Raw genomic sequence first — 22,382 nt, 5'->3', positions numbered from 1 at the left:
ACTTCCAACCCCCCCCCCCACCCAACAAGCAGTATCTCTTTATCCTCATCTACAGGTGTCAAGTCAAGGTGAAACAGTCGCCCGTTTCTGTTCAGAGTGAAGTACAAGCCTAGTGACCTAACCTGACCTAACCTAACTTATACATAACCTAAACCGACCCGACTTAACCTACTTTACCTGACCTAACATTTGGCTACCTAACCTAACCTATCTAACCTAACCTACCTAACCTAACCTACCTAACCTACCTTACCTAACCTACCTTACCTGACCTAACCTGGCTTAACCTAACCTAACCTAACATTTAGCTACCTAACCTAGCTTACCTAACCTTACCTAACTTGACCTAACCTAACGTAAACTACCTAATGTAGCCTTCCTGACCTAACCTATATATTCTGGGATGTCGAATGAATATTTAGGAACTGGAAAACTTTAATTGAAAGAGAATGTGAAATTGGAAACAGTCTCATTTGATTGGTACTGTTAGGCACCCCTTTCTCCGCTTACCGACGTCCACCACTGGTTACCAGTGGCCAGGGTCGTAGATACAGAAGCAGTAGATGTCTCACAATTGAAGTCGAATTACCACTGGCTGTCCGCCAGTCTCCGGCAATTTCCCAGTAATCGGTATCGGTGTACAGAAAAACAACAGGCAGGTAGATTTCCACCAGGACACAGAAACATACTTGTGAACTGTAGTCGAATTTAATAATCACTAAATCTTCACAACACTGTTCACAGGGTATGTCTTTACCACTGGACTTCTCACTTCGAATATATTATACAGTCAGCACTCTACCAGTGTACACTCCCTAAGTCTTTTTACTTTATATCACTCACAACAATTCCACATGACTTGAACAACAATTATCTTTAGTTGTCACTTGGCTTGTACTTCACTCTGAACAGAAACGGGCGACTACTTCAAAGGCAGCCTGCTGGCGCTTAAATACGTCTGCCCAGACGTCTCGCTGGTGCTATTTATACAGTACGTCTTCTCAAGGGCCTGGAGTATTCTAGTGACATCCAGGTGTTGCAGGTCAGAACGAGATACGCCTGGTGAGTTCTAGAATGATCTAGGCTCACAATACGTAAGTAATCATAAAAAAAAATAATGCAATACATTCTAGTAAATTCTTACAAAATATCCCAAAACTTGTCAAAATAACTGCTGCTTGGAATAGAAAATAATGAGAACACGTAGTTTACAAATATTATAATGCTAAATTATACCTCGGCATAACAGTACCTCAACTTGAACTATTTTTTATTCAGTACATCATTAATTTTCTCGGTCGGCATTTATAAGGGTGTTATATTTTGAGTTTTTTAATTGATGTTATGAATTAAACTACGCATTATTACCCATCAACCATACCAGGTAATCGTCTCCTTAGCTAATAGGTTTTTAAGATGCTTATTATTTCATCTAGAACGATAAAAAACGGAGATAAGGATCACTTTAAAGTAACAATAAGAACATTGAGGTTATCGAGTAATAGTCCGGCAGATAAATGGGGAAATTCCCCTTGACCCCAAAATGTCGGTAATAGTTATTTTCTCTTTTGATTCATAGTCTATAGTGTCTCTCAATATTTCCAGGTCGGTGTGGAGCTCTTGGTCAACTTGAGATATTGATGATTATTTACAGGTACCCTTAGCATATTAAATCGCAAATATTTCAATTATACTGACTCAGGAAATACAACATTTAATCATCTTGTTGGCATAAACATGTATTGTCTCAGCAGTTGGTACTTTGAACAACTTTGCTGACTCAGGATTTTACTAACAAACGATGTAATCTTGGAATGTTTTTACCAGAATAATCATTAATATTATGAGTCACTGACACACGAAGAACAAATATTGTTATATTCATAATAAAAATCAAGTCATACATTATTCAGTCACATTTAGGCGTGGATTTGTTTAAAGTGTAGAAACTGTCGCCAACACAACAACCACACCCCGAGTTAACGAGTTGCATGACCCAGTGCTAAGGAATATTCCCAGAAGACCGGAACACGATCCGCAAATCCGCAAATCGATTAACATCCAGGCTATCAATTACTGCTGGGTAGACAGAGGAAAATGGCGTAAAGAAACTTGCCCATAGTTTCACCCTGCCCAGGGATCGCACCCAGGTCCACTTGCTTGCCAGGCGAGCATGCTGACCATTACACCACAGGTCGCCTATGTAAATATAAACACAAGTTGGCCACCACTAGAACGTTTTGACTGTATTCCGTAAAAGAGCACTGCAATGATCCAATTAATCAATTTTTTCATAACACTGGTAGAATAGATCACCTTTACCTGAAACAACTAAAACAGTGTGCCCATTTATCTGTCATCATTTTCCTGTGGGGCATTCTGAGACGGTGAGTTTGCGATGAGTCACAGGTGGAACATATTCGAACCCCCAACTCACAGAGACATCTCATGTTAGAACAGGGAGAAATCACATGAAATGTTCATCATTGATAAAATATAGATGATAATATGAGGGAAACACCATTAAATAGCACCACCATTTGACTTGTGGAGAGCTGGACCTGAAACTACTTATGCGAATGGCGGTCATTTTTAAACACCAGACCAGACCCACCTGGAATCATTTACCCAGACCTCATAGATTAACAATTAAGAGAGAGAAAACGATTACCGGCAACAAGGGGTTGATCTATGTTTCTGCCAGACTGTTGGTGAACGAGCCTCCCTCACTCCGGCCCTCACCCCACTTGATGTAACCCACACTAAGTAAAGGAAAACATTAATACTCTCTTAAACACACACACACACACACTCTCTCTCTCTCTCTCTCTCTCTCTCTCAGAACACGACAGTAGTCAGTCAGTGTTTATGGACGAACATCTGATAATCTTCTACTGTCTGTGTGTTTATTTATATAAATTAATCCATTACACCGATATGTTTTTAGTGTTTTGTTTTGGTAGTTTGCACGAGAGACTTTTGTATAGAGTTATATACTAGTGTAGTGTTGCGGCCACATAATACACCCTCACCTGAGTGTGTGTGTAGTTTTATTTCGTCAAATATAACATACTGAAGCTCTCTTGTAGTGGTAGGTTAAAGGGACATCACCTGTGGTAGTGGTAGGTTAATGGTACATCACCTGTGGTAGTGGTAGGTTAAAGGGACATCACCTGTGGGAGTGGTAGGTTAATGGTACATCACATGTGGGAGTGGTAGGTTAAAGGAACATCACCTGTGGGAGTGGTAGGTTAATGGTACATCACCTGTGGTAGTGGTAGGTTAATGGTACATCACATGTGGGAGTGGTAGGTTAAAGGAACATCACCTGTGGGAGTGGTAGGTTAATGGTACATCACCTGTGGTAGTGGTAGGTTAAAGGGACATCACCTGTGGTAGTGGTAGGTTAAAGGGACATCACCTGTGGTAGTGGTAGGTTAAAGGAACATCACCTGTGGGAGTGGTAGGTTAAAGGGACATCACCTGTGGTAGTGGTAGGTTAAAGGGACATCACCTGTGGGAGTGGTAGGTTAAAGGGACATCACCTGTGGTAGTGGTAGGTTAAAGGGACATCGCCTGTGGTAGTGGTAGGTTAAAGGGACATCACCTGTGGTAGTGGTAGGTTAAAGCGACATCACGTGTGGTAGTGGTAGGTTAAAGGGACATCACCTGTGGTAGTGGTAGGTTAAAGGGACATCACCTGTGGTAGTGGTAGGTTAAAGGGACATCACCTGTGGTAGTGGTAGGTTAAAGGGACATCACCTGTGGTAGTGGTAGGTTAAAGCGACATCACGTGTGGTAGTGGTAGGTTAAAGGGACATCACCTGTGGTAGTGGTAGGTTAAAGGGACATCACCTGTGGTAGTGGTAGGTTAAAGGGACATCACCTGTGGTAGTGGTAGGTTAAAGGGACATCACCTGTGGTAGTGGTAGGTTAAAGTGACATCACCTGTGGTAGTGGTAGGTTAAAGGGACATCACCTGTGGTAGTGGTAGGTTAAAGGGACATCACCTGTGGTAGTGGTAGGTTAAAGGGACATCACCTGTGGTAGTGGTAGGTTAAAGGGACATCACCTGTGGTAGTGGTAAGTTAAAGCGACATCACCTGTAGTGGTAGGTTAAAGGACATCACCTGTGAGTGGTAGGTTAACATCACTGGGGGTGTGTAGGTTAAAGGACATCACCTGTGGTAGTGGTAGGTTAAAGGGACATCACCTGTAGTGGTAGGTTAAAGTGGTAGGTAAAGGACATCACCTGTGGAGTGGTAGGTTAAAGGACATCACCTGTGGTAGTGGTAGGTTAAAGGACACCTGTGGTAGTGGTAGGTTAAAGGACATCACCTGTAGGTGTAGGTTAAAGGACATCACCTGTGTAGTGGTAGGTTAAAGGGACATCACCTGTGGTAGTGGTAAGTTAAAGGGACATCACCTGTGGTAGTGGTAGGTTAGGACATACCTGTAGTGGTAGGTTAAAGGACATCACCTGTGGTGTGGTAGGTTAAAGGACATCACCTGTGGTGTGGTAGGTTAAAGGGACATCACCTGGAGTAGAAAAACTTGGTAGTGGTAGGTTAAAGGACATCACCTGTGGTAGTGGTAGGTTAAAGGACATCACCTGTGGTAGTGGTAGGTTAAAGGACATCACCTGTGGTAGTGGTAGGTTAAAGGGACATCACCTGTGGTAGTGGTAGGTTAAAGGGACATCACCTGTGGTAGTGGTAGGTTAAAGGGACATCACCTGTGGTAGTGGTAGGTTAAAGGGACATCACCTGTGGTAGTGGTAAGTTAAAGCGACATCACCTGTGGTTGCCGGGATAATAATATGACATGACATGTGGTAGTGACGGGGTAAGGGGAGAACTGCGTCTGTGCATTGGATGGGGGCGCCCGGTGGCGACGTGTGGAAGCTTGGGAGCTCAGCTGGGCGGGCGGACAGTAACCGCGCGACTCTGGCAGTGTTTAGTCACGCGGCCTGGACCATTATCATCTACCTTTTGTGCGGCCATCCACGTACCTCTGCTTTGTGATGCGAGATGAGGAGCGGAGGCGGCGTCCCCCTGGCCGCTCTGCTTCTCGGCCTCCTCTTGGAGTGTGCACTAGGTCAGTTCTCGCGCCCTCAGACAAACACGGCTGAGGGAAGGGGAAAAACCTGCTGGAAGCAACCCAACAGCCTAGCAATTCATTTCTGGTGCCGGAGATGAAGAATGTAGCAAACGTTCTCAACTTTCCTAGATCGTCGATTATTATCTTGTTTACGTATATCGCGGCTCACTTACACCAGCGATCTGTGTGTCTGCGTCTCCGAGTTCGTCGATGAAGCAGTTATAAAGAAGAAAGGTTTCCAAAAGGAGGCGAGGTGGTGATGTGGTACGCGTGCGTGGGAGCAAGAGTGCAGTGTTTCCCCTGCTGTCGTATCTTCACCAGGTCCCAGCCTCCGTACCTCAGGCTACCACAAGTGTCAGTTGAGGCGTCCACCCTTGTCCTGCCCTTGCCGTAGATGATTATGGAGTATGTTGTGAAGGAAAGCTTAGGGTGTGTGTGTGTGTGTGTGTGTGTGTGTAGCAAGACCTACGTCATTACTTGGGAACTGGCAGGATAGAGCGTAAGAAATTCTTTGAGGTAGGTTCTTTTGAAAAATCTGTCGATGGAATACTGTCATTTGTTATGTGACAGATGCCTCGCTTTGCCTTCTTCTCCGTCTCTCTCGTACTGTCCCTTAGATTCTCTCATCTGTCCAACATTTTTTTCTATCGAAGCTATAAACACCATTACATGATATAGTTAAGCGACCCTCTTATGTCATGCTCTGCAAATCTTGGAATGTACAACCCATGAAGAAAAAGTCATGAACTAAAATTTAAAAACACACACACACACACACACACACACACACACACACACACCTCTTTCTCTCTCTTTGCATCATGCATCCCAAACATATCCAAACAGGCAATTATACAAAATCACTTAGTTATCACGACCCCAGTTAACAATAAGGAGAGATACACACACACACACACACACACACACACACACACACACACACACATACATACATACATATGGGTCATTTCCACCTACTGAAGCGTATGTATGCAAAACAACAACAACAACAACAACAACAAGAAGGAGGGACGGACGATATTGATTTTCTTGTGAGAGGAGTTGGTGGCTGTATGATCGCTTCTCATTGTTTTCTTACTTTTCTTTCGGATATATAATAAACCCACAAGGTGAATACAGGTTTAGTGAGAGAGTGTACAGGTGACCCCCTACACACACACAATAAGGGTCCAAACACCTAACGTCGTAAAACAAACGAATAAATACAATGTTCAGGGTGCTTTAAACTCCCACGGTCAAGAGGCAGATAATGGTGAGTGATGGTGATGATGATTGTGATGATGGTAATGAGTGATGATGAGTTAGGATGATTATAATGCGTGATAATGATGGTGATAATGGTATAATTAGGGATGATGATGTGTTGACGATAAGAGATGAGGGTGATGATGATAATGAGTGATCATAGGATGGTGTGTTGATAATGATGATGAATAGTGATGGTGACGATGATATTGAGTGATGATGGGGAGGTGATGATGTTAGTGATTGATGGTGACAACGATGGTGATTGATAATGCTTGTGACGATGGTGAGTCATAATAATGCCGATTATGGTGATTGCGATGGTGTGTGGTGATAGTGATAATGATGGTGAGTAATGAAAATAATAAAAGACGATGATGGTGTGTAATGAGGATGATAGTGACGGTAATGGTGATTCTTGGTGATAGTGATATGATGAATCGGTTAGTGATGATGGTGAATAATATCAGCAATAGTGATAGTAATGAAGATGATAGTGATGTTGATAGTGACGATGATGGTGTGTTGGTAATGAGGGTGTAAGTGACTGGTGGTGTGTGATAATGATGGAAATGATAATGATGATGATTGTGGATGGTGATAGTGACAATGTTACTGAGTGATGGTGATAATGATGATGATGATGATGGTAGTTGTTGGTGAGGATATAATCGTGATTGATGGTGAGATATAATGAAATACACCTTTATTTACCCAACGGCCAACTCCCAAAACTAGAGGTGGCCATGTCGAGGGAAGGTGGCCATGTCGAGGGAAGGTGGCCATGTCGAGGGAAGGTGGCCATGTCGAGGGAAGGTGGCCATGTCGAGGGAAGGTGGCCATGTCGAGGGAAGGAAGCCAGTGGTCTGTGTAGGATCCTTCCATTGTTCTGGATGAGTCTTGTCAAGGGATGTTCTCAACCCCCATACTGTTCACACTTAAGAGCTTGAGCTGATAGACTGTTCCTTCTATCCGTCCTGCATGACACCTTGTCCCCTCGTGTTGGTGGTACGTGACATGACAATATGGCTCTGGTTTATGTTTCCCATTCCTTTCCCATCTTGTCTGAAGAACTGTTAGTAGTAAGGCAAGAGCAGATAATCGAGATGATTCAGGTCAGGAATAATCTAAGTCGCTTTTTTGTTACTCCATTTTGGGATTATTATGTCTGTTTACAGTAGTCTAGGTGAGGTTCTGTGAGATTTAAGAAGTTGAATGGGCATTTTCCTATCTCTGTATTTGAGGGAACTACGTGTAACCCCCCACCAAAAAAAAAAATCGATTTCTATCATTGCTGTTCCATGGTGCACTGCCTTCAGTGATTGAGCTGTCACGACGCCTAGATATTCTTTCCTTATGAACAGTATCCCAAAAAAGTGTTATTGACAGAATAGTTATGGTTCGGGTTGTTGTATCCCATATGGAGAAACTTATTTTTTATTTTTAAAATCATTTGTTATTCCTCCGACCATTTGAACAGATTGTGCAGATCTCAATTCACAGTTGCGAAATCTTCTTGGCTTATCATTTTACCATCTTCATATATTTTCGTCTATGTTATTGTTTATGTAGATCACAAACTGGTTGTGTCCAAGGATAGATCCTTTTGGTACTCCAATGAGAACATTTTCCTATCATGAATGTACTCCGTTTACGACCACCCTTTGTTGTCTGTCTTCGAGGCAGTTGCTAATCCACTCCAATACTGTATTTTGCCTGTAATGTCATATACCTGTATCTTAAGAGACGAGTCGTACTGGTGGGACTTTGTTAAATACCTGAGAAATATATGTACAACACGTCCACTGGTAGGCATTGGTCCACGTAGTCTGTTACCAATTCAAGGAAAATAAGTTTGCCAGGCTGGATTTTCTCTCCATGAAACCGTGTTTGTGATGTGGCAATAAGACTGTTCGGTCAAGTGTTAAATGATGGCCTCCATCAGAATTTTCTCGGAGTTTGTGTATATGATCGGCTTATACCTTTCTGCTGAACTGGCTCTACCCATCTTGTATTATGGGGGTGACGTTGGCGCCTTTCCTTGATGCAGGGATTTCTTGAATAGTAGTTCTTACTGGAGTGCATATCTGGTTTGCTGCCTCCTGTATCACCCTGGTCTGTGTTCCGTCCACTGCTCAAGTTATTTTTTACGCTGTCACCTGTGCTTGCTATCTCTCTAGTTCATTCTCAACCACAGGCATGTTATCCAGCGACTCTTGCGGACAGTGATGTAAAGTAATCATTTAGGGCATTCCTTTCTGAATGGTGGGCGACACCCTGGTAAATGATACTCACTCGGCGACATGTCTTCTCGAGTTGCTGATCCCAACGATGTCTGGGTGTTCCGTACTTCAATCTTATTAACTAGACTTCTGGCATTAGTTTACCACCACTTGATTGGCCCGGTTTCTAATATTGTCCTCTTAGAAGGCTGTGAGTCTTGAGGGTTAGTAGAATCTCTCGTGTATCCTTTGGGAATTTGTTTTCTCTAAATTAGCAGCAATATCAGGTCGGGGGTGATGTAGACATTACTGTATTCTCTTAATTGCTTGAGGTTCGGTATCTTCCTCTAGGTATCCCTCCTGTGCTTGTATTTAGGGAAGGAGATTCTTACTAACTGTACTGTGGGTTTATAATATCTTTTCAGACGTTCTTATCCTTAACTCCTTGTTCATCTGATTATCTCTCCTGCCTCTCCAAATTCACTATAATGAGGTTGTATTTGCGTTTATCTATATCCAGTTACTCTTTCAGCTCATCATGAAGGTATTGTGTTGCAGTAAACGCTTGACGCCTCATTATCAGTCGAATTCGTCTTGATTTCTTGCATATTATTGAAAAAGCCCGTTTGTGTTGATTACCAAGCTTGTGATATTTTTTGCTTCAGTTTATTGTCTTTTTTATCAGATTTATCCATCGTGACTTCATGTTCTTCAGCAGTAATCAAGCCCCAAAGTCCTTAACCTGTTCAATCTTAACAAAGGAACACAAAATTGCTCAAGGTCATTTCCTATGTTTTGTTGGAGAGCTTTAAAGAGGTCACCACATCCTACACATTTAAGAGTTCTCAGTGAGTCTTTTTTTTACAACGTTGACATGTGAAGATCACTGTCCCGGTTGTTTAGAATTTGATCGCATGAGTCACAGTTACCTGGAGGAACGGTCATATTTTTCCTCTTATAATATGTCTATCTACTTCAGCCTATTTAATAGTTGTTGTGGAACCCAAATTGTTGAGATTTCTGGAGGATAGGGAATTTCTTCACAGCGATTTCCTTCTCTCCTATTTCCAATTATAACTCCGAGATGCTAGTTGTATCCTGTGAACCGTGATGTATATACAGTATACAGTACTTAGATGGAGTCTGATGTTGGGGAGGGGATGATCATGTGCCTTGGGGAGCTGAGGGAGGGGTCAGGTGCCTGGGGGTGTTGAGGGTCAGGGGTCAAGAGCCTCAGTGCCACCGTCCTCCATGTGAGTGTGAACATAGTGCCAGCTCCTACCGATGATAACGACCGCCTGTACCTGTTGTACCGTACCTTTATTTTCCTAATGTCTTGTCAATAATTTAGTTTCCTTCTGAATGACTTTGTCGTATGGGAATAGTTTACGGACTTGGTTAATTTTATTGACCGTTGGTGCGTCACTGACCTGGTGCGTCACTGACTTGGCGCGTCACTGACCTGGTGCATCACTGACCTGGTGCGTCACTGACCTGGTGCGTCACTGACCTGGTGCGTCACTGACCTGGTGCGTCACTGACCTGGTGCGTCACTGACCTGGTGCGTCACTGACCTGGTGCGTCACTGACCTGGTGCGTCACTGACCTGGTGCGTTACTGACCTGGTGCGTCACTGACCTGGTGCGTCACTGACGGTGCGTCACACCTGGTGCAACACTGACCTGGTGCATCACGACCTGGTGCGTCACTGGCCTGGTGCGTCACTGACCTGGTACCACACTGACCTGGTGCCACTGACCTGGTGCGTCATTGACCTGGTGCGTCACTGACCTGGTGCCACCGACTGGTGCATCACTGACCTGGTGCGTCACGACTTGGTGCCACACTAACCTGGTGCCACACTGACCTGGTGCGTCACTGACCTGATGCCTCACTGACCTGGTGACACAACGACTTGGTGCCTCACCGACCTGATGACACACTGACCTGGTGACAAATTGACCTGGTGCCACACTCACCTGGTAACACACTAACCTGGTGCGTCACTGACCTGATGCCTCCTTACCTGGTGCCTCACCGACCTGGTGACAAATTGACCTGGTGCCACATTCATCTGGTGCCACACTGACCTGGTATCTCACCACCTGGTGCCTCACTGACCTGGTGCCTCACGACCTGGTGCACTCCCGACCTGATGACACTGACCTGGTGCCACACTGACCTGGTGCCTCACCGACCTGGTGCCTCACTGACCTGGTGCCTCACCGACCTGATGACACACTGACCTGGTGCCTCACTGACCTGGTGCCTCACGACACGGTGCCTTACTGAACTAGTGACACACTGACCTGGTGCACGCAATGACCTGGTGACACATGACCTGGTACCGCATTGACATGGAGCCACACTTACCCTGTGCCATAATTACCTGGTGACACATGACCTGGTACCACAATGACCTGGTGACACATGACCTGGTACCACAATGACCTGGTGAAAGTGACAATGATGATGGCGAGCGATAATAATAATGATGAGGGAAAAAATAATGATTATAGTGAAGATGATAATGATGATAGTGAGTGTTAATAGTCACAGTCACAGAAACAAATGGTGATGGAGTTACAGTGACAGATGATGGTGACGGGAAGATGGTGATAATGAATGATGAAAGACACCAAACCCAGTGAAGGCATTTCATTCACACTAATAAAGGCACCAGCAGTAAAACTAAAGATTAATTACGTGATTTTAATGAATAAATTATGTACCGGTATGTCCTGTCTGTCTGTCTGTCTGTCTGTCTGTCTGTCTGTCTGTCTGTCTGTCTGCTGCCTCCTCTTTTCCATTATACTCTCCTCTCTCTCTCTCTCTCTCTCTCTCTCTCTCTCTCTCTCTCTCTCTCTCTCTCTCTCTCTCTCTCTCTCTCTCTCCTTCCTTTACTAGAGTCCTTAAGGCTATTGAAACCCTAAGGTCACTTTAGGAGAGTTCAAAGACTTACAAATACTGTATCGCTGTATCGCTTTATAGGAACCTTAGGAAAATTCCGTTACTGATTGCTGCTGTATCGCGATCTGTGTGTGTGTGTGTGTGTGTGTGTGTGTGTGTGTGTGTGTGTGTGTGTGTGTGTGTGTGTGTGTGTGTGTGTGTGTGTGGGCTTCATATCATAAACAGTGTAATGCTCCTTCTACACATGAGCATTTGTGTACGTACCGCATGATCACACACACACACACACACACCACTACCACAACATAACACATGTGAACAAAATATCCGGAAAAAATGTATATACACGATTATTATGACACATTAAGTCGTAAATTTAATACTAAGACGCAAAAGTGTATGTTAGAAAAATGACAGGGTGTGTGTGAGTGTGTGTGTGTGTGTGGTGAGTCACGAAGCTCTATAGCCAATTTTGCTATAGTTTTAATGCGATGTAAACAAACAGTGTTGCCACATGTCATAAAACACGCCAGCTACTATATACCTGCTATAAATAGTAGAGACAACTGTGTACCTCCCTGAATTTTTCTATATACACATGCTAAACCAATTATGTGCCCTAATTATAGAACCTAACCTAACCTAACCTAACCTAACTCCTAACCACCTAACTTTAACCTAACCTAACTTAACCTAACCTAATATAATATTTCAGTATAAGGTAATGTAACCTAACATAAATAATCTTCTGAGGTAGCGTTAAGGGAGGTGAATTATAAATCAGGTGAAATAAGCTGGGGCAGGTACCATTTACAGGTGATCCACGAACATTTGCTACTGAGGGATGGGTTAGTTTAGTTTAATTAGCATTAGGTTGGGTTAATGTCATACCACACACACACACATACATCTATCCCTGCACACGTACAGCTATCCCTGCACACACACACACCTCTGTCCCTGCACATCTCCCCTGCACACACACACACGTGCATCACCCTGCACACACACACGTGCACATCTATCCTTGCACACATACCATCTAACCCTGCACACACATGCACATCTATCCTGCACACGTGCACAGCTATCCCTGCACACACACACACACATGCACATCTAACCCTGCACACACACACGTGCACATCTATCCTACACACACACACACACACACACACATATCCCTACACACACACACACACATCTATCACACACACACACACACACACACACACACACACACACACACACACACACACACACATACACACACGTGCACATCTAACCTGCACACACACACACACACAGGTGGTGGTTCGTGTGGTACTAATACTAATAGCCGGTGTCGCTCCCTGACACACATGACCAGACCTTAGCTGTCCACATCACCCTGGCCCAGCCCTACGTCACCTCCACCAGCCCTACGTCACCCTGCGTCACCCTGGCCCCACCATCACCCAACCAGCCTACGTCACCCTGGCCACCACCCCTCACACCTGGCCACCAGCCCTACGTCACCTGGCCACCAGCCCACGTCTACCAGCCCCTACGTCACCCTGGCCACCAGCCCAACGTCACCCTGGCCACCAGCCTACGTCACCCTGGCCACCAGCCCTACGTCACCCTGCCACCAGCCCCCACGTCACCCTGGCCACCAGCCCTACGTCACCCTGGCCACCAGCCCCACCGTCACCCTGGCCACCAGCCCTACGTCATCACCCGGCCACCAGCCCCACGTCACCCTGGCCACCAGCCCTACGTCACCCCCACCAGCCCCAGCGTCACCCCTGGCCACCAGCCCTACGTCACCCCACACCAGCCCCACGTCACCCTGGCCACCAGCCCCACGTCACCCTGGCCACCAGCTCACCCTGCCACCAGCCCTGGCCACCAGCCCCACGTCACCCCACACCAGCCCTAGCTGCCCCACCAGCCCCACGTCACCCCCACCAGCCCTACGTCACCCCGGCCACCAGCCCTACGTCACCCTGGCCACCAGCCCCACGTCACCCCACACCAGCCTACGTCACCCTGGCCACCAGCCCTACGTCACCCTGGCCACCAGCCCTATGCCACCCTGGCCACCAGCCCCTACGTCACCCCTGGCCACCAGCCCCTACGTCACCCTGGCCACCAGCCCTACGTCACCCCTGGCCACCAGCCCCTACGTCACCCTGGCCACCAGCCCTACGCCACCCACCAGCCCCTACGTCACCCTGGCCACCAGCCCTACGTCACCCCTGCCACCAGCCCTACGTCACCCTGGCCACCAGCCCTACGTCACCCTGGCCACCAGCCCTACCAGTCACCCTGGCCACCAGCCCCACGTCACCCTGGCACCAGCCCACGTCACCCTGGCCACCAGCCCCACGTCACCCCTGGCCACCAGCCCTACGTCACCCCACACCAAACCCCACGTCACCCTGGCCACCAGCCCCACACCCCTGGCCACCAGCCTGTCACCAGCCAGCCCTACGTCACCCTGGCCACCAGCCCCACGTCACCCTAGCCAAGGCCCCACGTCACCCTGCCACCAGCCCTACGTCACCCGGCCACCAGCCCCATGCACCCAGCCACCAGCCCTGTGTCACCCCAGCCGCCACCAGCCCCACTGTCACCCCTAGCCACCAGTCCTATGTCACCCTAGCCACCAGCCCCACGTCACCCTAGCCACCAGTCCCAGTCACCCTAGCCACCAGCCCCACGTCACCCTAGCCACCAGTCCTGTGTCACCCCTAGCCACCAGCCCCACGTCACCCTAGCCACCAGTCCAGTCACCCAGCCACCAGCCCTACGTCACCCTACACCAGTCCTGTGCACCCTAGCCACCAGCCCTACGTCACCCTAGCCACCAGTCACCCTACCAGCCCCAGCCACCCCTACACGTCACCCTAGCCACCAGCCCCATGCCCAGCCACCAGTCCTATGTCACCCTAGCCACCAGCCCCTACGTCACCACCCTAGCCACCAGTCCCAGCGTCACCCCAGCCACCAGCCCTACCCATCACCCTAGCCACCAGCCGTCACCCTAGTCACCAGCCCACGTCACCCTAGCCACCAGCCCTACGTCACCCTAGCCACCAGCCCCACGTCACCCCAGCCACCAGCCCCACGTCACCCTAGTCACCAGCCCCACGTCACCCTAGCCACCAGCCCACGCCCCTAGCCACCAGTCCCAGGTCACCCTAGCCACCAGCCCTACGTCACCCTAGCCACCAGCCCTCCCACGTCACCCTGGCCACCAGCCCCACGTCACCCTAGCCACCACCCTACGTCACCCCACACCAGCCCCTACGTCACCCTGGCCACCAGCCCACGTCACCCTAGCCACCAGTCCTGTGTCACCCTAGCCACCCGCTCTATCACCCCAGCCACCCGCTTTACGTCACCCTAGCCACCAGTCCCAGTCACCCTAGCCACCAGCCCCACGTCACCCTAGCCACCAGTCCTGTGTCACCCTAGCCACCAGCCCCACGTCACCCTAGCCACCAGTCCTGTGTCACCCTAGCCACCAGCCCTACGTCACCCCAGCCACCAGTCCCAGGTCACCCTAGCCACCAGCCCTACGTCACCCTAGCCACCAGCCCTACGTCACCCTAGTCACCAGCCCTACGTCACCCCTAGTCACCAGCCCTACGTCACCCTAGCCACCAGCCCTACGTCACCCTAGCCACCAGTCCTGTGTCACCCTAGCCACCAGCCCCTACGTCACCCTAGCCACCAGTCCCACACCCTAGCCACCAGCCCTACGTCACCCTAGCCACCAGCCCCACGTCACCCTAGTCACCAGCCCTACGTCACCCTAGTCACCAGCCCCACGTCACCCTAGCCACCAGCCCCTACGTCACCCTAGCCACCAGCCCTACGTCACCCTAGTCACCAGCCCTACGTCACCCTAGCCACCAGCCCTACGTCACCCTAGCCACCAGTCCTGGTCACCCTAGCCACCAGCCCTACGTCACCTAGCCACCAGCCCCACACCCAGCCACCAGTCCCTGGTCACCCTAGCCACCAGGCCTACGTCACCCTAGCCACCAGCCCTACGTCACCCTAGCCACCAGTCCTGTGTCACCCCTAGCCACCAGCCTCACGTCACCCTAGCCACCAGCCCTACGTCACCCTAGCCACCAGCCCCTACGTCACCCTAGTCACCAGCCCCACGTCACCCTAGCCACCAGTCCTGTGTCACCCTAGCCCCACCAGCCCTACGTCACCCTAGCCACCAGCCCTACGTCACCCTAGCCACCAGTCCTGTGTCACCCTAGCCACCAGCCCTACGTCACCCTAGCCACCAGCCCTACGTCACCCTAGCCACCAGTCCTGCTGTCACCCTAGCCACCAGCCCACTCCTAGCCACCAGCCCCACGTCACCCTAGTCACCAGCCCCACGTCACCCTAGTCACCAGCCCTACGTCACCCTAGCCACCAGCCCTACGTCACCCTACCAGCCCTACGTCACCCTAGTCACCAGCCCTACGTCACCCTAGCCACCAGCCCCACGTCACCCTAGTCACCAGCCCTACGTCACCCTAGCCACCAGCCCCTACGTCACCCTAGCCACGCCCTACGTCACCCTAAGCCACTCAGTCCTGTGTCACCCTAGCCACAGCCCTACGTCACCCCAGCCACCAGCCCCACGTCACCCTAGTCACCAGCCCTACGTCACCCCTAGTCACCAGCCCTACGTCACCCTGGCCACCAGCCCTACGTCACCCTAGTCACCAGCCCCACGTCACCCTGGCCACCAGCCCTACGTCACCCTAGCCACCAGCCCTACGTCACCCTAGTCACCAGCCCTACGTCACCCTAGCCACCAGCCCTACGTCACCCTAGCCACCAGCCCTACGTCACCCAGTCACCAGCCCTACGTCACCCTGTAGCCACCAACCCTACGTCACCCTAGCCACCAACCCTACGTCACCCAGCCACCAGCCCTACGTCACCCTAGCCACCAACCCTACGTCACCCTAGCCACCAGCCCTACGTCACCCTAGCCACCACCAGCCCTACGTCACCCTAGCCACCAGCCCTACGTCACCCTAGCCACCAACCCTACGTCACCCTAGCCACCAACCCTACGTCACCCTAGCCACCAGCCCTACGTCACCCAGCCACCAGCCCTACGTCACCCCACACCAGCCCCACGTCACCCTAGCCACCAGCCCAGTCACCCTAGTCACCAGCCCTACGTCACCCTAGCCACCAGCCCATGTCACCCTAGCCACCAGCCCTACGTCACCCTAGCCACCAGCCCCTACGTCACCCTAGCCACCAGCCCTACGTCACCCTAGCCACTAGCCCTACGTCACCCTAGTCACCAGCCCTACGTCACCCTAGCCACCAGCCCTGCGTCACCCTAGCCGCCAGGTGTGTTTGTGTGTGGTGTGATGCTTGTGTGGGGGTGTGGGTGGTTGTGTGGATGTAGGGGTGTGGGAAGAGGTGTGTATGTGTAATAATAAGTAAAGCTTTTTTGAAGGAACATGACAGCTTAAAGACATACAGACAATAGAGGTGATAAAAGTTACATATGGTGAAAGTAGGGAGTAAGTCACTTGATTAACAAAAGTTTTCAGGACAAAAATTAGACGAATAAATAAAGTGAACGAGTTAAATCTATTATCTGGTGTTGTTCAGAGTGTGTGTGAAGGGCGGAGGGTCTCGTGAACTGTGTAGCTGTTAGCGGCGCCTTCCCACGGTGATCGTACCTAGGTGCTGTCCTGGTCACTACGTCCCTCCCGCTGGTCACAGTTTGCACATGATTAACACCCATCACGTGGTCTTGATGGGTCTCTAAGCTCACACAAGATGTTAGGGAGAGTTTTTGTTTCTCATCTGTTGTAGTAAGGAAATCTAACTTCTTATCTGGCGTGGCTCAGAGTTCTCATTTCTCTTCTAGTATACAGTAGCTGAGTCTAGTTACCTCATCTGGTGGTGGACCGTGACCACTGACCGAGGGACACTGGTCTTGTCACTCATAACATTTGTTTGCATTATTTCCATTTTGAAATTGTCACCTTTGTATACCAATAAGTTGATCGTCAACCTGTGTACTGTATTGTTGGTGGGAGAAGATGGGGGAAGGTCCTGGCAGCTGCGTAAGCAAGGCCTATTAGTACGTCCTTGTTCCATGGGGACTGAAGAGAGAGAGAGAGAGAGAGATGTGTATGAGTGAGGTTGTTTGTATATTAGGAGGGTGGGTGCTGTGGAAGGTTGGGGGTATACATGTTGCGGAGGTGTGCGGGTGTGCATGAGGGGATGTTTTTATGTGTGTGGATGTGTGTTTCATAATTATAATAACAAGTAATAGTTCACTGAGAGTTAAAGGCTGACCATACACACTGGACAGAAATGATATGAATTACAAATGGTGACAAAAAGTTTCAGTACGAGGAGAGGAATCCTGAGGTTAACATATTATAAGTTAATTAGTGTCTGAAGCTTCCACGTGGTGTTGTTGATCTTAAGTGTCTGTGCTCGCACAAGGTGGTGTAATGTAGCATTATGTTACGGGTAAGGTGCAGACACTGCTTGCTTACTCTCGCTTTCAGCTACTGCCGTTGGTTAGCTCTCGTGGCGAACAGGGAAGCAACCTTGTGTAATTCTTCTTCTGCCAGTACACAGTCTCTTCACCATCAACACTCCTGCTGTGCCTCCTAGTGGCCACACACGGTAACTGGGTGCCTCGCGGACCTAGGCTAAACCAGCAGGGGATGTCGAAGCAGCAGTGGACCCCAGAGGGACGGTGCATGTGCATACTGGCAAGTGGATACGCCCTGACACCCACCAACCACTGCCCCACTGCCTTGCAGAATAACCTTGGTAGGTATAAGGCTACGGGAGTAAACCCCGAATGAAAAATCTGTGGCAGACATGCTTACAGAGCTCCATTAAAACCCCAGCGGTGGAACCCAGCGACTACACCGGCAGATGAAGGCAATGCATGATGGACAGGCTATTAAGGTGAGACCCAACAAACTGGGCTATTGGCAGTCCATTGCAACTCTCCCTCTCCCCAATCGTTGCAACTACCTGTACCACTGGACCAGGAAAAGGGAGAGCCAAGATGTGTGATTGCATCCTATGCTCCTGCCTCACCACTTAAATCAACTCACGTGCAGCCATCATCCTGCACACATACTTTTCATCATCAAAACCCCTATCCCCCCAAAAGCCCTAAAGAACCAACATGACTGGACAACTGCACCCAGTAAGAACACCCTCATGCAGTTGAAAACACAATTATAATCTCAGTTCAAAACAAAAGCAAACTAAACAACCCCTTATGGTCTCTGCATGGAATGTCAGGACCCTTCTGGATACTGGCACAAATGAGCGTCCTGAAAGAACTGACCTTGTGGCTAAAGAATCTGGCTAGGTATAACATTGACATGGCATGGCAGCCATTAGTGAGTCCCGGCTCCCAGACGAGGGTCGACTCACAGAATGGGTTCCGGCTTTCTTCTGGAAGGGTAAGCCTGGTGTGGAGAGAAACCGCATTTGCCATTCCCCAATGCATCTTACACAGGCTAAATGAAATGCCTATTGGGATCAACGAGTGTCTTATGACGCTCTGAGTCCCACTGAATCACTCATGTCAGTGCATACGCCCCGACACTGGATGCAGAGGATAACATCAAGGGGACCTTTTATGCCGACCTTAACAAAGTGCTATCCTCTGTCTCCAGAGAAGATAAGGTTGTGCTCCTTGGTGACTTCAATGCCAGAGTTGGCAGAGATGCTGACATATGGCAAGGAACCAGAGGGAAAAACGGAGTAGGCAAGAAGTGTAATCCCAACGGCCTACTCCTCTTCAGCACGTGTGCTGAACACATCCCCACTATCACCACAACCTTTTTTAGGCAGGCCGACAAGATCAAGGATTCTTGGTAACACCCACCATCCAAACATTGGCATCTCATTGACTATATCGTTGTCAGAGAAAGAGATCACCGAGATGTCCTCATCACCCGAGCCATGTTTGGCTCAGACCACTGCGACACAGATCATCGGCTCGTCAGAACCAAAGTCTCCTTTCACGTCAGCCCAAAACGGCGAAGGCAACAAGCCTCTAGAAGAGACTTTACTGTCTGGAAGATCCAGTGGCAACACATGCTTTCAGAGAGCAGCTCAACGATGAGCTGATAAACAACCCGACAACAAAACCAAAATCCGACTGCCGAAGAGGTCCAATGAAAGCTGTCATCACAAAAACCTGCAACGAGACCCTCGGCCAGATCAAAATAAAAACACCAGGATTGTTTTGATAAAAACGACCTGAAAATTGAAATACTCGTCAGGAGTAAACGTGCTGCTCTCACTGACTGGCAGAAAATCCTAAGTCTCAGAACAAAGCTGATACTTTCCACGAGAAGAAAGCGGCGGCCCAGCATGAACTTCACAAACTAATAAACAAATGATGGAAAAATATAACGTGTGAAATGCGAAAACTTACGGATTAACACAACATGTGTGAACTTTTCAATTTTGCTAAAGCAATATATGGCCCAACTACTCATGGCATGGCCCCCCTCCGCTCATCTCATCCAAAGGGAACTCCCTAATTAAAGATGAAAAAGCCATCCTTCAGTACTCGAAAGAGCACTACCATTCACTGCTCATCCGAAACACCGATGTGGATGTTTTGACTACCCAGGAGGTCCCTCAGCACCGAGAGCTGAACCAACTCAGCCATCTTCCATCCCTGGATGATGTAGCTACTGCCATTAAACAGATGACAAATAACAAAGCCACAGGGCCTGATGGAATCCCAGCCAAGCTGTATAAAGCAGGAGGACGTCTGCTTACCAGCCATCTCCACTCTCTCCTGGAGAATATATGGGAAAAGGATGAAATCCCCCTCCCCCCCCCCCAAGATCTCAAAGACGCCTCCATCGTCAATGATTACAAGAACAAGGGAGACCGGTCAGACTGTGGCAACTACCGTGGGATCTTACTGCTGTCCGTAGCTGGCAAGATTATCACCTGAGTCTTACTCAACAGACTTTTTCCTGGGCCAGAAAACTTCCTCCCAGAATCTTAATGTAGCTTTAAACCATCACGTGGCACCACTGACATGATCTTTGTTGCCCGTCAGATAAAGGAAAAGTGCAAAGAACAGCGTCGTGACTAGTAAATGGCCTTCATTGACCTTACTAATGCCTTCGACTTCGGTCAAAAGGGAAGCCCTCTGGTGGACCCTCAGTCATTTTGATTGCCTACCAAAATTAATTGCCATTGTGAAGCAACTCAACGATAGCATGAACGGCAGTGACATGCACAATGGCACCCAGTCTGAGTTCTTCCCCATCCAGACTGGGGTAAAACAAGGATGTGTACTGGCACCAACTTGGATGCCTTCTTTACTCGCGCCAGTGCCAAATTTGCCGGTGGGGTGGACATCGAGTACCGGATGAAGGGACTCTTCAACATAAAACGACTCCAGGCAGGAACAAAGGTGTCGGTCGCTTCCATCACTGAACTTCAGTATGCAAACGACCACACACACTTGTCGCTCACACTAAACGCGACTTACAGGAGATCCTAAACACCTACGCAGATGCCTATGCACACTTCGGCCTTGAGGTGAATGTACGTAAGACTCAGATTCTCTTTCAGCCTGCCCCTGGTTCAGCCACACCTCCACTATCCATCCAGTTCTCTTTAATGTTACCCACTTTCAGTACCTTGGCTCCCACCTGTCCACCACTGCAGACACCAATGAAGAGACTCAACATTGGATCAGTTGCACAGATCAAGCCTTTGGCAGACGCCGTACCCATGTCTTCAGCTGCAGTGGGCTAAAAGTATCTATTGTACAAAATTGTACGAATATCGAGCAATGGTCCTCCCCACCATGCTATATGGCAGCGAGACATGTGTCACATACAGGAGGCACCTCCCTCAAGGCACTTGAAAAGTTTCACCAACGTATTCTACGTTCCTAACTCCGAGTTCACTGGGAATACAAGAGAACAAATGTCAGCATTCTCACTGACACCAACTGTAGGATCATCGAGGCTGCCATTATCCAAGAACAATTACGCATGGACGACAGTAGACTGCCAGAGCAGCTGCCTTACATCTAACTAACGAATGGTAAACGTAATGCTGGCGGACAACGGGAAAGGAATAAGGACAATCTCAAGACAAACCTGAAAAAGTGCCAATTAGACCCTGTTACCAGGGAGACGATCACTCCACACCGTAATTCTTGGAGGATCACCACAAGAGACGGTGTCGATACTTTCGAGTTAGCCCGACTGCATACCAAGGCAGACAAGCGCCAAACCCAGAAAGACGCTGCCGCCGCCACCACCACGCTAGATGCTCGTTAAACATCTGTGGACGACCTTGCTGGTACCATATCGGCCTCTCGAGTCACCTCAGAGCTCACCAACTAAGGTGACATCCTTAATATCTCATATCATTGTATCAAAGCTGGATGATCGTCATACTCGATTCTGAGTGGCAACAAAGTAGTCGTAGAGGTGGGTGGGTGTAGTGAAAAATCATTGCATAATTAGATAATTTTTTGTAGGATTTAAGTCATCGTGTTCAAGGGGTTAAGTCATCGTGTTCAAGGGGTTAAGTCATCGTGTTCAAGGGGTTAAGTCATCGTGTTCAAGGGGTTAAGTCATCGTGTTCAAGGGGTTAACTCATCGTGTTCAAGGGGTTAAGTCATCGTATTCAAGGGCTTTAGTAATCGTTTTTAAGGGGTTAAGTCATCGTTCTCAGTGTATTTATTAACATTAGAGCATGAGTGAGCATGTAAGTAATCACAGACCACATGTAAGTAATCACAGACCACATGTAAGTAATCACAGACCACATATAAGTAATCACAGACCACATGTAAGTAATCACAGACCACATGTAAGTAATCAC

General features: G+C 48.7%; 1 protein-coding gene across 1 annotated transcript in view; it reads left to right on the top strand.

Moving 5' to 3' along the window:
* Positions 1 to 4,914: 4,914 nt before the first annotated feature.
* Positions 4,915 to 22,382, top strand: part of LOC121874511 (low-density lipoprotein receptor-like) — a 36,466-nt gene continuing 18,998 nt past the window's right edge. The window contains exon 1 of the mRNA XM_042378666.1: positions 4,915 to 5,097. Within this exon, the coding sequence (XP_042234600.1) occupies positions 5,031 to 5,097 (67 nt within the window). The 5' untranslated portion in view covers positions 4,915 to 5,030. The remainder of the gene's footprint in view (positions 5,098 to 22,382) is intronic.

Source organism: Homarus americanus, unplaced genomic scaffold, assembly GCF_018991925.1.
Source record: "Homarus americanus isolate GMGI-L3 unplaced genomic scaffold, GMGI_Hamer_2.0 scaffold11794, whole genome shotgun sequence".
Classification (NCBI taxonomy): Eukaryota; Metazoa; Arthropoda; class Malacostraca; order Decapoda; family Nephropidae; genus Homarus; species Homarus americanus.
This window is presented reverse-complemented; position numbering and strand designations above follow the sequence as displayed.